This window comes from Papaver somniferum, unplaced genomic scaffold (assembly GCF_003573695.1).
Source record: "Papaver somniferum cultivar HN1 unplaced genomic scaffold, ASM357369v1 unplaced-scaffold_137, whole genome shotgun sequence".
Lineage (NCBI taxonomy): Eukaryota > Viridiplantae > Streptophyta > Magnoliopsida > Ranunculales > Papaveraceae > Papaver > Papaver somniferum.
The window spans coordinates 9,391,502-9,407,630 of NW_020622934.1; the positions used below are offsets into that span (position 1 = coordinate 9,391,502).

General features: G+C 37.3%; 1 protein-coding gene across 4 annotated transcripts; it reads right to left on the reverse strand.

The window, feature by feature from the left end:
• Nucleotides 1-1,239: 1,239 nt before the first annotated feature.
• Nucleotides 1,240-5,956, reverse strand: LOC113334818 (dihydrolipoyl dehydrogenase 2, chloroplastic-like). Of its 4 annotated transcripts, none has more exons than XM_026581031.1 (15): nucleotides 5,432-5,956; nucleotides 4,624-4,803; nucleotides 4,406-4,540; nucleotides 4,182-4,284; nucleotides 3,814-3,938; nucleotides 3,586-3,711; nucleotides 3,414-3,494; nucleotides 3,115-3,177; nucleotides 2,949-3,023; nucleotides 2,781-2,859; nucleotides 2,584-2,684; nucleotides 2,143-2,256; nucleotides 1,913-2,026; nucleotides 1,709-1,780; nucleotides 1,240-1,508 (listed from the first exon to the last, which is right to left on the reverse strand). In XM_026581031.1, exons 1-15 carry the CDS (start codon nucleotides 5,750-5,752, stop codon nucleotides 1,299-1,301), a joined length of 1,899 nt encoding a protein of 632 aa, XP_026436816.1. In that variant the 5' UTR covers nucleotides 5,753-5,956; the 3' UTR covers nucleotides 1,240-1,298. The 4 variants fall into 4 exon arrangements, with proteins under 4 accessions (XP_026436816.1, XP_026436817.1, XP_026436819.1 ...); XM_026581032.1 differs by having other exon boundaries at nucleotides 4,657-4,803; nucleotides 5,432-5,955; XM_026581034.1 differs by having other exon boundaries at nucleotides 1,240-1,612; nucleotides 4,657-4,803; nucleotides 5,432-5,954.
• Nucleotides 5,957-16,129: the final 10,173 nt, after the last annotated feature.

The window sequence follows — 16,129 nt, forward strand, 5'->3', positions numbered from 1 at the left end:
CTCTCTAATATATTATTCATAGGACTAAATGGTATTTCCTACATTATTACCTAGCATCTCTGGAAAGTTAACAATTATAGGAATCCACCGGAGCCCAATTAGTAGTTGGAGTAATTCTTAATTTAGAGACTTCAAATGGTTAGTTGAGCAAAATCAAGATAATTAATAGGGGGAAAGCCACTTTTACTGAAGGGAAAGCTGACTTTAGTCTAGGTCATTTGACTCCGGGTTGTCATTGGGTGGATTTAAAATAAGCTTTCCCCCTATCAAAAAATGATTTTTGTATTTTAGTTTCCTATCATCCCGGACTAATCTTTTATCGTTCGTACACATCCTATTTAACCCTAATCTCTTATTTACATATTAACAAACCCTAGATAACATCAGAATGCTTAGATTATTAATTTGATCCGAGTGTGAAGTACTAAAATGGAAGAAAACTATCATATATTCCATTTTGATAACATATTTTGATATTTCAGGAATGATAATGCTTTCTTAGGTTGAACTGAGATAAGCTTAGTACTATAGAGTATTACTGTAGAATTGCATCAGTACCTGTAGCCTTGTTGGATCACATATAATTTCAGCACTTGGAGTGTTTTGCAGTATTATTTTTTTTTCCGCGTTTTAGGCCATCTGAACTCTTCTGCAGCTTATAACTAGATAACTCCTCATTGTTGGGATCTACAACTTCATTAATATGTCTCTTTCCGGTTTAAGTTATCTACAGTTTAATAACTTGATTGTTGTTTTTTTATGATCAATCATATGGCCATAATTGCGTCTGCAAGGAAACTTTCTTCCACATAATCTTGGGTTTGGAGTGTCCAGGTGATCCGATCTTCCCTTGAATATCCATTAAATTTACCTGGAAGTAGTACAACATTGTTGATTCATATTAGTTTTTGATAGCATTAACTTACTTTTAAGATATAATAATCAGGGGTCTTGCATATGGGGGATTTTCTTTTGTGCCTGAGATTTGTAATATCAGTAATATAAGCACAGTGTGCAGTATGCAGTCTCTTTCATAGGAATAATTAAGATTTGTTCGTTAGGTTCCGTTTCCATTGCAGCACATGTATCATCCAGATAATCAACGCATCCTGCAGCACATGTATCATCCAGATAATCAACGCATCCTCCCGTATGTCCTGTTTGAATGCAACCAATATTGACCCAATATTATGAGATCCACCCAATATTGACTAAAAGTCAAAAATAACCTGGACCGAGTCAGCTTTGAAAGCTATTAATAGGGTTTGGAATCTTGAGTTCAAATCCAATGCAATGACTTATTGACTTAATTTAAATAAGTTAAGTACACTAGATATTAGGTATCTCCAAAGTGCAATCAAATTGAGTAAAACTAATAATACAGGCAAAAATTGCCACATAATCTCCTTCCTGTGAAAATTTGCAGATGAAGCTGGTAAACTTTCCTTCTCTTTAGGCGGATGTGTCGCTTTCTTCTCTACACGAGAGGTTTTGGCTCCTTGGACTCCCTACCATAATAACACAAATATCCTCACTAGATTAATACCAAAAGTTTCTGAATAGCCTACGCTGCTACTGGTTCTCTCACTTGACTGGTAACATTAGCATTTACCTTGAGAAAAAAAAAAAACGAATCCTATTGTCAAAACTGCCATATTCAATTAACCTTGGTTCACAAAATAGAATCACTACAAAAAAAAATTCATACATGGGCTGATTTGAAAAGCTCGTCAAGCACTTCAGACAGTGTTGGGTGCGCATGGACAGCATATTTAATGTCCTGCAACATTTTAAAAATGCAAATGAGGATTATAATGAAAGAAGGAAATATGCTTAATAGGAAATCCTAACAAAACCTTACTGTTCTAACGAACTTGGTCTTAATGAAAATTTTATTTCTTCAAAAGCTCACCTGAATTCGGGTTCCCATCGCAATTGCATTGGATGCTTCATGGATGAGGTCTGCTGCATGCATACCAAAAATATGAACTCCAAGAATCTCACCGTTGTCTGGTCTGTATATCAACTGCGTGAAAGGGAAAAGGTGGGGAGTTAGGAATATCTATCAGACTACAAGATACACGAGTCACCCAATATTTGTTACAATTAATGACCAGCTAACGAGTAGCAAAGCAGGATTACCTTAGCAAGTCCTTCGCCTTCATTCTCTGCTAGGGCCTTTGTGTTGGCCTTGAAACTTGTTTTTGCAATACTTATTTCAAATCCCTCCTTTTGAGCTTTCTCCCTTGCTTGAGGCTGCAAAATTTGGAACTTTACAGTTACATCTGGATAAATATAAATTGAATGGACCAGACAGTAGAACTGGACAAATAGAAATTGAATGGATATACAGCTGGAAGATCTGATTCTTAAATCTGGACATGAGGATTAAGTTAAACGATATAACGAGAGAAATCGAAGTTGTGGAGGTTTGAAAGACTCATTGAAGTTGCAAAACAGCAGATTCAACTGTAAGCTTAATGTATGTTCCAAGGTTCTAATTCTAAGCACATTGGACTATTTGAAATCTAGCATATGGAGAGATGCATATATATTCAATGGAACTGGAGGACTAGATTTTACCTCTGTGTAGCCAACAAAACTGATCTCAGGATGGGTGAAGCAAGCAGCAGGAATGCTTAAATGGTTTAGCACATGATCCCTACCAGTGACTTGTTCAACAACTACGCAAAGGAAAAATAAAAGGTGATCAATAGTTTCTTGAATAAATCTTACGACGATTAACAGTTCACAGAAGTGCGAGCTGGCAGGCTTAGTACCTGAAATCCCTTGTGCACTTGCCGCATGTGCAAGCATCAATGTTCCATTCGCATCACCAATGCAGTATAAATTAGGAACCTAATGACCAAAACCCCACTTCGTAAGGGACTAAGAGCGCCAAAAAAAAAAACGAAACTTTAAACTCAGCAATGAAATAAGTGACGTACCAACTTGCCATCCATATCAATTACTTGCATTCGCTCATCAACAGGAACAAAACCCCTTTGTGTTTCTACATTAATCTGCAGACAAATAACGTGTATTTATCTTAAGAGGATTGTGCGCGGATATATTAGTACCTAAACTACTGTAATTTACTAAAAGTAAACTTACATTCTCCAGACCAAGCCCTTTTGTAAATGGAGCCCTTCCAGTAGCTATGAGTGCAGCATCTACCTGCAGCAATATCATAGTTAGTGTTCTATTGCGAAGATAGAGTGTATGTAAGCACATTAAATTATCCAAACTTTTCTCAAGCTTATCTATGGTAGTTTCAACTTCATCGAATTACTATACCTTGCCAAGATCTCTGTATAAAACGTATATGCTATTTAAAACCAACAATCAAGCTAGGATACGTTAGTTGCGCATTTGTCTTTTACTGTGGGTCTACAGAGAATTTTTTTTTTTACCTCCAAGGTCTCTTTATGTTCCTTTGTTTTAGCATCAATAAGCTCAATCTGTACAGGTTTTCCATCCTTTGCTGGAGTAATCTACGACAAGCAGCAAAAGTATAGAAACAAGTAGATCAGTTTTAGTTGCTCGAGTTATATGGTAAAAATTCAACCCGCACCTTGAGAATACCTTGCTTGCAAATACACCAACGTGGTAATCAATTTTCCGTGGGTTTATGAGTACTCGTTGAGCCAGCTTTCCAATTTCAGGGTCAAAACCAGGCATTAGCTGATCTAATGCTTCAATGAAAGTAACCTGTGCAACAACTTCATGTTAATTCAGGAGTTAAATAATGAATGATTGTTCCATTGTTGCTCTGATGTGACGGGTTTAACTAAAAATGACAATTTTACCAACCTCGCTTCCAAGCGCAGTGTACACATCACTAAATTCAAGCCCAATGTAACCACTGCCTACAATAGCTATCCAATCGGGCACTGTCTCCAGCTTGAGTGCATGATCACTGGTAATGACAGTCTTCCCTGCACAGCGTTATAAAATCTTCTTAAAATCCAAAAAAAGAGCTTAAGAACCTTCTAATACAGTAATTCTTAAAGGATAATAAGTATATTATTCTAGCAAACTCTAAGTTAGAAGTTCCCAAGTCTGGATAACATTCTGAAAAGCATCTCTGGTCTCAATCAGTACTACAATCTCAAGCATAATACTGTAAATATCAAAACAATCAATAGACAATAATAGTATGGTAGGAGTAAAACACTTACCGTCAACCTCAACACCTTTAGGTACAAACGGAACAGAACCTGTAGCGATAATTATATTTTTGGCGGTTATAACAGTGTCTCCATATTTCACTTTTTGTGGACCCTGAAACAAATCCTTATATAAGTCACACTAACACTTCCTGAGGTTCTTACAATAATTTTATTTCTAAAATATAGCAAAAACATGTATTTAATGAAGATCCACCATAAGGATGATTACTTACTACAACGGAGCCATAGCCTGTCAATATGTCCACACCAAGAGCCTTCATTGAGTTAGTCAAATTATTACGTATTTTTGAAGCAAGATTGTTTGCATGATCGGCAACTGCTTGCCTATCATAACTAGCAGCTGAAACCTATCATCAGAAGTTACATAAATAAACATCATAAAAATCAAATAAGTTTTCTGCATTCAGAGCACAATATTCTACAGCTTCACCTTCACACTTGCAACAAAACAATTATCCATTACCCGTAGACCAAAAGCTTTCATGTGTTGCTCATTCTGAAGCTCACGCATCCGACCACTCACAGCAAGTAGAGCTTTAGAAGGAACGCAACCTCTGTTAACACAAGTTCCTCCCACGACATCTCCCTCAATAATGGCAGTTTTCAATCCCTATAACAAGCATTACATTCACCTTCATACTTATTTAAAAAAAGACAAACTCCCGAAAGTGACAAACATGCTCAAATTCCTCCAGTAGCGAAACAATAAATCCAGACATCCAGTTCGAACTCAATATACAAACTAAACATCAAATGTACCAAACCGGACAAGGCGAACCAAAATTCATCTAACTTAATCCTAACAGAGTAAATCATATTCATCACAATTTTTAATAGAAGTCTGGATTTAGGATAGCATTTTGCTTAATTTCATGGTAGGATCCAGTATCTCAAATTTTGTTTTAGATAGCTTCAATGAAAATGAATAGTGATCTTAATAGAAATATTAGAAGTTCTTACATGGGAGTATAATAACATTTTACTGCCATTTATTCGATGACTGCATCTAAATTCGGGAGACAATTTGGGGGGCAGATGGTTTCATGGACGTATATAAAAAGTATATAACACCGACATTTTTTCCAGTTTTCAGATAAAGCTTTGTTTTTTCTGGATGCAGATGTTGAATGAACATGTAAATTTTTTTATGCTTTAAACCTCTCATGGGATTGATTTAGTTAAAATCAATTGAAGATCTAACTGAAAAAAAAATCTCACTTAAGAAAATTCGGCATTACCTTTTCAACGGCATGTAACGCAGCACCATGACCACCAACACCAGCACCAATAATCACAAGATCATAATCAAAACCTTTACCATTTGCACTTCCATTACTCGAAGAAGAAGCCGAAATCTTTGTAGAATACTGTTGTCTAACAGAACGAATATTAGTAGAAGAACAAGATTGTTTTAAAGAAGAGAAACCTAAAACTTCTCTTCTTAATCCACAGAACCGAAGATTAATTGAATTTGAACTAGTAGAAGAATTAATGGAAGTACGATTAGATCTAGCAGTAATTGACGATGGCGATGAGATTGAAAGAGAAATTGAAGCCATAGATTTGATTAATTTGGAACAAATGTGAAGGATTTGACCGAGTTTCTAGGGTTTTGAAGGGAGGAGGAGGAAACGAGGGAATGAGCTTTGAGAGGTCCGTCTCTTTAAAGAGCGTGGAGAAGGCGGAGATACCAAACCAGAGAGCAGTGTAGTGTTTGTTTGTTGGCAGATAAACTACTTCTTGTTTTCTGTCTGATTTTAGCCGAGTCAGCACTCTCTGCTCGTTGGGTTTAATAGTTCATATCCAATCAACTTCAACTCCAAGGTGTGGCTTTCGACTAGATAATTTACGCGTGTGAAGGGAAGCTTTTCTTCCCAAGCAGCCACAACGCTCCTACCAAATGGGACTCACAGAACCACAAAATCGGATTCGCAATTTTTCCAGATTACAAACACGCATAGTAAATCCTATAACCACACCCTTAATGAAATCTATATAAGAACTCAAGTAATCATCATAAAATTCATAAGAACATTCATTGGATCTTTTAATTTGGATACAAAATAACAAGAAAATTCTAACTTGGAGAACAAACAATCTTTCTCTCTCCTAAATTCATTGTCTAAACTCTCCGAAAGATTTCTCCCACTACAAGGTCGCTCGATCCCTTATATAGGGGTTTACATAGTGGATGATAGCTAATAAAGCCCTTATTTTCGGATCTCGCGAGCGTTAACGTTGACTCTTTTTGCACGTGCTCTATAACATCGCATAGTTTTTCACAATTTTCTCGTGACTAAACTGACGTCATCTGCTGCGTCATTCTGGATACACTGCATGTGATTGTCTTCGCTCAGTCCTGACGCTCGTTATTTCGCATATCTAATAGGTGTGTGGTATTTTACTCCTACATTTTATCTCTTCTCATATCGTTCTTTTGACAAAGGGAGCGATATGATAAATTCCTATTTACTTTGCCGCACCCGTTCACCTTTTCGTATTATTTTCTGCCGACATATTTCCTTATTTTAAGCATGTCAACTTACGTGTGTCTTTTCATCCACTCGTTATCTGACATGTCTCTTGTAACCGCTTCTTCATATCCGTTCATTTTCAATCATCGCATTAATGGAGTTAATATCTTGGGAATTGGGAGTAAATCTTTTATTTACTCTCGGTCTTCTTCTTTCTTATTTCTTTTTACCCTTTTTTGCCCCTCTCCGCAACTATTTTTCTCCTGCAGCTATTTTTCTGATTTCGTTGTTATTTTTCTGGTTTCGTTGTTATTTTTCTGGTTCAACTTTAAAATTAATCACAATCTTACCCTTTTCTCCTTATCTCTTCATCTTCGTGCTTTACTTCTCGTATTCTGATCGTCACCCTGATTTTGATCTATTTGATCATCTTTGGATATCATGTTTTCATCATCCCTCATTCACATACTAAAAATGCCTCCTGCTAGTTGGAAAAACAACAGATAATTCGATAGGATTCAAGAGGAGCTCAAAAATAAGGGTTTTGCACTATCCGTTCCTCCCAATTCGAAATCCACTTCTACTCTTAACCCTAGATGGTTCTCGCTTGATCACTGGAATGACCAAAAGATCATCATTTCAGTTGGGCAATTCCTCGCTGGCCTTCCCATTCCTCTTTACAATCCTCATATACCTTTATTCTATAGGATCCTTTCTGATGTGATATTCTCGCGTGCAATCTATCAACTGAGCGGTGATTGCATCAGAATTATGGTAGAGTACGCTCGTCGTGCGGCTGGATTAGAATCCCTCTACCCCAAAAGGCTAGGAAAGCGGAGTATGCAGATTTAGAGATCAATCCTGAAGAGTATACAGTAGAGAATTTCTTCGCTCGCTATGCTATTGTTATCGTAAAGAATGAGTCATCTCGTTGGGGCGTTCGTTTGCAAAGGAAGGACGACATTGCAAAAGAGAATAAAATCATGCGAGATATTGATTTTCATGACAAAACCAACAATTCCACACGACATTCAAAGGATGATCGCTGGAATGTCTTCCCCATCATCCTATAAGGACCTTATATTTTTGGTGTTGATGCTAACGGATCAATTAATCCTCTCCCTGAGGGTTTTCCCGTTTACAATCCTTGGGAATTCAAGTGGATAGAGAGAGAGACTATGGTATGTTATTCATAACTTCGCTTGTTTACTTTTTCTTATTCACCTTATTTTTTTTGCTCTGTTAATCTTTAATGAATTTCAGATTTCCAAGTTGAAGAAGGATCTAAGGACCTATGGGAGACAGAGCACGTTGGAAGCGCTACGTTCGATCACTGACGATGTAAGAAATACCTTCTCTCATCTTTTAACAATATTGTTTCCTCTGTTTCCTACCTTCATCTGTGTGCAAAGGTTGACGCTGGAGAGGTTGGTGATTCTGGCGAGGCTGTAGGTGTTAAAGATAAAGGTGTAGTTCGCACCAAGAAGACTGCTTCTAAAACCTCTTCCAAGAATCCTTCAAAGAAGCGGAAAACACCTTCTCCCTCTTCTTCAAGTTCTCACTCTAGTGATGATGATGACAATCTTCTCGTTGAAGATCCCTTAATCAAATATTCAATTGATCAACTATCTGGTATCTTCTCAAACTCTATGTCAGTAGCCGGAGATGATTCCTTAATTCGCACATGTAACACCCTTGCGAAAATATTGGATTCTCCCACTTTGGATGACGATTCTCTTCGCGGAGCTGCCTCAGCTCTAAGTCCAAGCTTTCAATACTCACTTGGCTTTATGGTAATTTTTATGCCTTCACACCCTCTTTGATAATGTTTTTATATTGTATATCATTATATTCATCTTTTATCTTTGCAGGTGGCCCGTTCGTGTATGTAGTTTCTTCAGATTATCGGAGAAAACTTCGCAAGCTTGAGGCTGAAAATATTAAACTCAAGGCCCAGATTTCCACTCATGAGGATGATGCGTTTGATCTTCGCAAGAATAACATTCAATTAGAAATTGACGTTTCTTCTTATAAGAACCATATATCCGATCTTCAGAAGAGAAACAATCAGTTAGTTGGTGCGTAATTTCCTATTATTTTTGTCAATCTGTTTATCCATATCTTTCGCTCCCCTTGTAATTATCTATTCTTGCAGAGATTTACAGCCTTACTGATGAGGCATCTTCTTTATTTCGCTCCCTTCATCATCTTGTTAATGATGATGTTCTCCTTGAGCATCTTAATGTTTCCCTAAAATCCTTTGCTGATGAAAAAATAAAATCTCTTTCCTCTAAAGAGCTTAAGGAGAAGTTCCAACTTCTTAAGGCTGATCATAGGAGTGCTTTATCTACAAGTAATGGTTTTAAACGCCGCTTCTTGGAATCCAAAGAAAGGATCAAGGATTTAGAATCAAGAATTAACACCTATTTTAATGAGAAGGATCAAGTTGCTCTTAAAGGTGCTAAAGTTTTGAAGGGATTTCAAGAAACCATCCTTCAAGTTCAAATAGAGCGAGATCATGCTATAAGCGAAAAAAAGACACTTATTGAACGAGGAAATTTAATCCGCTCCCGACTTCTTATAGAGAGTGATACTGAGTTTGAATAGGCGGCTAGGATCTTAGATAATGCCATGAATGGTTTAGTTGTACATGTTAGCCTCGAATCGGATCATACTGCCTTGGTTAAGGATATTATAAAGAAGGTTGTTTATTATACTTCTTTACTTGTCATTTCCTGAAGAATATTCTTAAGCGATGTTAAATTTTTAATCTTCTTTCGCAGAGGTGATAGACACATTTTTGTGTCTAATTTGTCCTCAATGTCCGTATTGTTGGAACTCTATTTTTGTACTAATATTGTGTTTTTATGTATTTTTAGGAAATAAACATTTTTGGAAAATTCGGCTCGAAAATTTGATTTTGGCACCCGGAGGACAAGTGTTATTCGGGCTCTCGCTTTTGGATAAGGGGTAACCTAATTACTAAGGGGCACTCCCAGGTCACCCCCAAGGAAGCTTCTATTCGCACCCCTACTCTGGATAGGGGGATACTAGTTTCTTCCCCATTTGAAATGATTTTGGCGAGAAATTTCTAAATAGTTATGGCAGAATTTCGATCGTCAAAATGAAGGGGTTATGGGTCGATTCAATGGCTGAAATTTGGTATAGAGATGTGATATAGGTTAAGGAACATAGTATGGGTGACATGATCGATCAAATTTGGCTGGAATTTTCGGTATGATTCACACACCCAAAACAGAGCACGTGTACTGTAACACGAGCAAAATTGAAGTTCTTGTGTGCATGGAGGAGTTCTGCTGGTGTTGGAAGAGTGTTGAGGCGTGAATAAGTCGAATTGGAGCGTGCTGGACCAGAGAAAACGCGTGAAAAGCTAAAACAGGAAAGAAAATATCCGAAAATATTTTCTTCACTGCCGAGGATTTGTGGAGTTATGGAGGAGATTCGATGCATGCTTCGGGTTTAAATAGAGTCCTTGGAGGTCAGAGAAAGGTGGTCGAGAGTCTGGGGGGCTGAGGAGAGCCAGAGAAGAAGAAATTCGAGTTTTCCCAAACTCGATTTCTGCTGCTGCTGATGAACATGAAGAACACGAAGAACGGACCTGCAACAACAGTCGTTTTTCTACAGTGATAACGACTCACACATGTGGGTCGTACATCAGGCAGTCTTATTTTCCACAGCGTTTGCGACACAGCAACAACAGTCTTATTTTGTCACTGAGGGTCGTAGGTCTCTGGTTTTATTTTATTTCTCATATTCTCATCATTTGTAAACCATTTTTGAGCCATAATAAATTATTTTGAGAGCATTTTTACTATGATGAGCTAAATCCCTCGTAACCAAGGAAATGGAGGAAGCTATTCACGCAACATAAATGGGTAACTATTTCATTTAATTATATAATTCACCTAATCGCTGCTTTTGCAGAGTTTTAAATTATTTGAATGATTGTCTTAATTATTTGTTATTCAGTTTGATAGGTTATGCTTGGTTTAATCTCTTGATAATCTATGCTTAAGGTTTACAAATAATGTTTGAGAATCTGTATGATTGATAGTGAATTAAAGATAAAAGAGGACTTAAGAATTGAATAGAGTTTTGAAATATTTATCATTCAATTTTGCATAATAGTGGAATCTAGTGTCTTGGTTACCTCTCGCCCACTTTGTTAATATTTTTGTATATAATTTTATCAAATCTTTAAATTTAATCTTCACAAGTCCGAGAGTTTGAACCTCATTACTACAACAACCCAAAAAAAAAACATTAATCATTTTGGCGCCGACGCGGATTTGTGCTTAGGTAGAATTTTTAGGTTTTTATTATTTTTTTTACTATTATTTGTTCCTTTTTACGTTTCTTTTTGTGTCTTTGATTTACAGGTTCGAAGTGGAATACTAAGGACTTGGGAACAAAAAGCTTAAAGCTAAAAGCTAAAAGAGAAGAAAAAAAAGACATAATTTTTTTTTTTAGGATTTGTAAATAGGCTTTATTTTTCATAATTTTTGTAATTTTTGGAATTTTTATTTGGACTTTATTCTGGACAATTGGACTTTATTCTTTTTTTTTTAACCCTACGGAAGGGTATTAATAAAAAAAAATAAAAAAAAAATATATAAACTGTGTGCAGGGAAGGACGACGATTATTATATCGTCTCGGCCCCTCGGGTTCGTACATGACATAGGAGTCGTGGCCCGAGTCGACTTCAACGGTTCATCCCCCGTCTGGTACGGGAGGTAAGTCCATCGAAACACTCGCGAATCTCCTGTAAGCGAGTTACTGTATTCCTTAAGGTGATTCATTGATTGAGGACGAATTTGGACTGTTTTTAAATTCCTAGTAAAGGGCAAGGCCTGGCCAATACAAGATAAGGGTTCGGATTTCATCACCGCTCCCTTCTTGCCCGCCTTAGGAAAACGAAACCTAACACGAACCCAATCTTAAAACTTGACTAGAACGAGACCGATAGGGTAACGCGCTTATTAGGAAAAATTTTCGAAGGATATTGGTTACTTTCTTAAGCACACCTCGAAGTTCATGATGGTTTCTGTGAGTTGAATGCGTGAGTGCGCCGCCTTGTGATAGCGGTGAGTCCTTGGGTATCAAAGCTCCACTGAGCTTCCCTCGCCTCAATTCAACTTACTTTGACTCGGATTGATTCCAGAGGGGTTTGCTCAAATTGCAACGAATTCCCTTTCGAAAGATAGAAGTTGGTCTATAAATAATCTAAGTGGAGCCATCATGCTTTTTATTTGCTAGATTTTATAGGTTTGATTTGGTCGAGTCATCCTTGTTTGTGATTGTGTAGAATTCCCTTGCAATTAAGAATGTCGAACTGGTATGATAGAAGCCAATACAATGATTATCGACCTGATTTTGAATATGGACATCATCCTTTTTATGACCATGTTGGGAATAGTGGTTGGGAACGCCATCCTTTGGAAGGATATGGGTCATACCCTGGTGAGCCCAATTACTATCCACACATGCATCAGTCTTACGAGCAAGAAGATTATAGTACTAGTTCTTCGTCTCTAGAGGATACAATCAAACTATTGAAAAGTAGTCCTTTTTATGATCCCTCTGTTCTTATTCCTCCTTTAGAAGAGTCCCTCAGGAAGTTAGCTGAGTCGATGCGTAAGTTAGCTGAGATGAATAGTATAATTATAGACGAAAGATCTACAATATTGAGTGAACCTTCTTTAGAAGACAACCTCAAGCGGATAGCTGAGACGAACGAAAGAATTGCTCGAAATTACTTGAATTGCCAATATAGTGTATCCAATAATACCCTTGAGAATAAAGATAGTTATTTACATAATCAAGATAACAAGGTTAGAATTGGTAGCACTACTTGTTTTGATGAGGTTCGATCTTTTTCATGTTATGATGATGAGGATAGTAGTAATGAAGAAATTTATAGGCATAGTAATGAGGAATCTGTTACTCCCAATGAGATTTATAATGATAATATTATTTCTAGTTCAAATCCAAATAATTTTAATAATTATTCACCTATTTAAAAGGACGAGGATTTGACTAGAGATACAACCGTTTTAGACGAGGATTACGAAGCCGATAATGGTTTAGAGGAACGAGTTTATTCTGAGAATATTGTTTTAGAGTCTAGCGATTTAGAAATATTAGTCTTAGACGAAGAACATGAACTCGTAGAGATTTTAAATATGAGTGAGGATGCATCACCTGAGTATAATTTACAAGAAACAAATGACCATTTTCAGGATTCTGATGATCTAGAAATTAGGGAAATTGTAGCTAGTCTATCTAGAGACACCCAAAATTCTAAGTTTGGGGGTGGTTATCATCCATGTGCTTTCACTCTTAGAAAGGTCCCTCACTTGGGACTTGACATATGTGCCTCAACCATTTTACAAGATTACCTTCATACTCGTTTTCCCGAACCTAATGATGTCCAGGAAGAAGTTCAGTCGTTAGAAACCCATCCTCTGGTTGATGTGGTTTTCCCAGGCTATGATCCCCAGATTGACTTTGTTTTCCCACCAAATAGTTTTCTTCCAACTTTGGGAACGTTTATATTCCAAATGTGTCGAATATTAAGTTGTGAGACTAAACCTAAATGCTTTAGGAAATTAGAATCGACACATTTGCTTAAGAATGACCACTACTCTCATTTTGGTCAATTATGTAAGTCAAATCTTATTGACTTAGAGGATCCTCAGTTATTTAGGTTATTATTGTGCGCTTCTAAGATCATATTTGAGTTTTTCCAGACTCTAGGACCTAATGATTCGGATCCCACCTATGAAGAAACGCAGCCAATGAAAATTTTCTATTTAGACCCTTTCATAGAACCTGAACCTGAACCACAATTAGATATAAATTTCTTAACCAGGAAACTAAGTAAGGGCATGCTAGTCTTGTTCACTTTCTTGGTTCATTGCAGTTTCCTTTGGTCAGCTCTATTTAGTTTTGAAGACCCACAGTTATTTCGACTGTTATTTTATGGTTCGAGTTGACTAATCCTTTCCTAAGTCTGGCTGAAGACTTTAAACTTAGCACTTCTTGGGAGGTATCCCATGCTCATGCAACACGGTAATATCTTTCCTTAACTCTTCCGCTTCAAATGGTAACAGTTTCTCCATGCTTTTAGTTTCATCTTTAGAACATTGAGGACAATGTTAGATTTAAGTTTGGGGGTATGGGAGAAACTTTTTAGTTGCAATAAATAAAACTCCAGAGCCTAGAAATTTATGCGTATTAAGGTTTGCACTAACCAATCTAAGTGGATGGGAACATCTTGGTTATAGGAATTGAGGAACCAATCTGATTAGATGGAAACATCGAAAGAGTCTATTCATAAAAGCACAGAGCTCAGGTGTTAGAAATAACATGATAGTTGCACCATATCTCGTTGAGTCCTTTTCATTGTTTTTTTATGTTTTCATTTTAAACTATGTTTCTCTAAGTGATTAGGTGGGGCACACGATTCAAGTTGTTACCACTGCTAGGGTGAATTAGAGTGACTGAGTTACTAAAAAAAAAAAAAGACCGGACCAGTTAGACCAATCGGAATAAGTATTAACACTTGGATAGCAATATGCGTGTGTTCTCCCTGTTTCCGTCGCCTAAGCAAGCGTGGAATGCAGGACCCGTGGGAACTATCGTGTAATCTGCTGACAAGAAGCATGCGCTTGGATCAAAAAGATCTATTCATGCCGTTAAGTTAAAAAAAAAAAAAAAGGTTATTGTTCTGTGTAGTCAACTGCTGGTTCCCTTATATTTGCCAGTTTGTTGATCTAGATTTAAGTTATTAACCACTGGTTCCCTTGTATATGCCAGTTATGTTGATATTAGTCAGACCGGTATCTCAGTCCATTAGGATAGGTTCATTCTGGCAGTGGCCTTCAGACAGATATGTGAAACATCGATCATTTGGTTAACATCAAAACCATCTACATTTTTCTATTTCCATCTCCTTTTTCTATCCATATGATTAGTTTGACTCCGAATATGATGTCCATAGTGCAACTATCTTAGTAGAGCTCTGTCACTTTATATGAATTTTAGTATGCTTGAGTGCAAACTCGTGTACATCAATTGGAATTTCGCATCAGGGTACTTCCTCCTATAGTCAATAAGTATGCCAACCAAGGAGATTCTTTAGTGCCTTCCAAGGTTCTGCGTAGATAAGCTAGGGTCTGGAGTAATGGTTTTGTGGGCACACCTATGGTAAACCCTCCCAAGATTAACTCGGTTTTATTTATTTATTTTTTATTAGTTTTGCTCGAGGACTAGCAAATAATAATTTTGGGGGTATTTGATAGACACATTTTTGTGTCTAATTTGTCCTCAATGTCCGTATTGTTGGAACTCTATTTTTGTACTAATATTGTGTTTTTATGTATTTTTAGGAAATAAACATTTTTGGAAAATTCGGCTCGAAAAGTTGATTTTGGCACCCGGAGGACAAGTGTTATTCGGACTCTCGCTTTTGTATAAGGGGTAACCTAATTACTAAGGGGCACCCCCAGGTCTCCCCCAAGACAGCTGCTATTCGCACCCCTACTCTGGATAGGGGGATACCAGTTTCTTCCCCATTTGAAACGATTTTGGCTGGAAATTTCTAAACAGTTCTGGCAGAATTTCGATCGTAAAAATGAAGGGGTTATGGGTCGATTCAATGGCTGAAATTTGGTATAGAGATGTGATATAGGTTAAGGAACATAGTATGGGTGACATGATCGATCAAATTTGGCTGGAATTTTCGGTATGATTCACACACCCAAAACAGAGCACGTGTACTGTAACACGAGCAAAATTGAAGTTCTTGTGTGCATGGGGGAGTTCTGCTGGCGTTGGAAGAGTGTTGAGGCGTGAATAAGTCGAATTGGAGCGTGCTGGACCAGAGAAAACGCATGAAAAGCTAAAACAGGAAAGAAAATATGCGAAAATATTTTCTTTCACTGCCGAGGATTTGTGGAGTTATGGAGGAGATTCAATGCATGCTTCGGGTTTAAATAGAGTCCTTGGAGGTCAGAGAAAGGTGGTCGAGAGTCTGGGGGGCTGAGGAGAGCCAGAGAAGAAGAAATTCGAGTTTTCCCAAACTCGATTTCTGCTGCTGCTGCTGCTGATGAACATGAAGAACACGAAGAACGGACCTGCAACAACAGTCGTTTTTCTACAGTGATAACGACTCACACATGTGGGTCGTACATCAGGAAGTCTTATTTTCCACAGCGTTTGCGACACAGCAGCAACAGTCTTATTTTGTCACTGAGGGTCGTAGGTCTCTGGTTTTATTGTATTTCTCATATTCTCATCATTTGTAAACCATTTTTGAGCCATAATAAATTATTTTGAGAGCATTTTTACTATGATGAGCTAAATCCCTCGTAACCAAGGCAATGGAGGAAGCTATTCACGCAACATAAATGGGTAACTATTTCATTTAATTATATAAT

Excerpts from the sequence above, each read along its gene's own strand:
- LOC113334818 (XM_026581031.1), bottom strand. The coding sequence starts at position 5,752 with ATGGCTTCAATTTCTCTTTCAATCTCATCGCCATCGTCAATTACTGCT. Across the intron at positions 4,541-4,623 it reads GTTTTGTTGCAAGTGTGAAG|GTTTCAGCTGCTAGTTATGA; the intron begins GTGAAGCTGTAG and ends TTCTGATGATAG. Across the intron at positions 4,285-4,405 it reads CAGGCTATGGCTCCGTTGTA|GGTCCACAAAAAGTGAAATA; the intron begins GTAAGTAATCAT and ends GATTTGTTTCAG.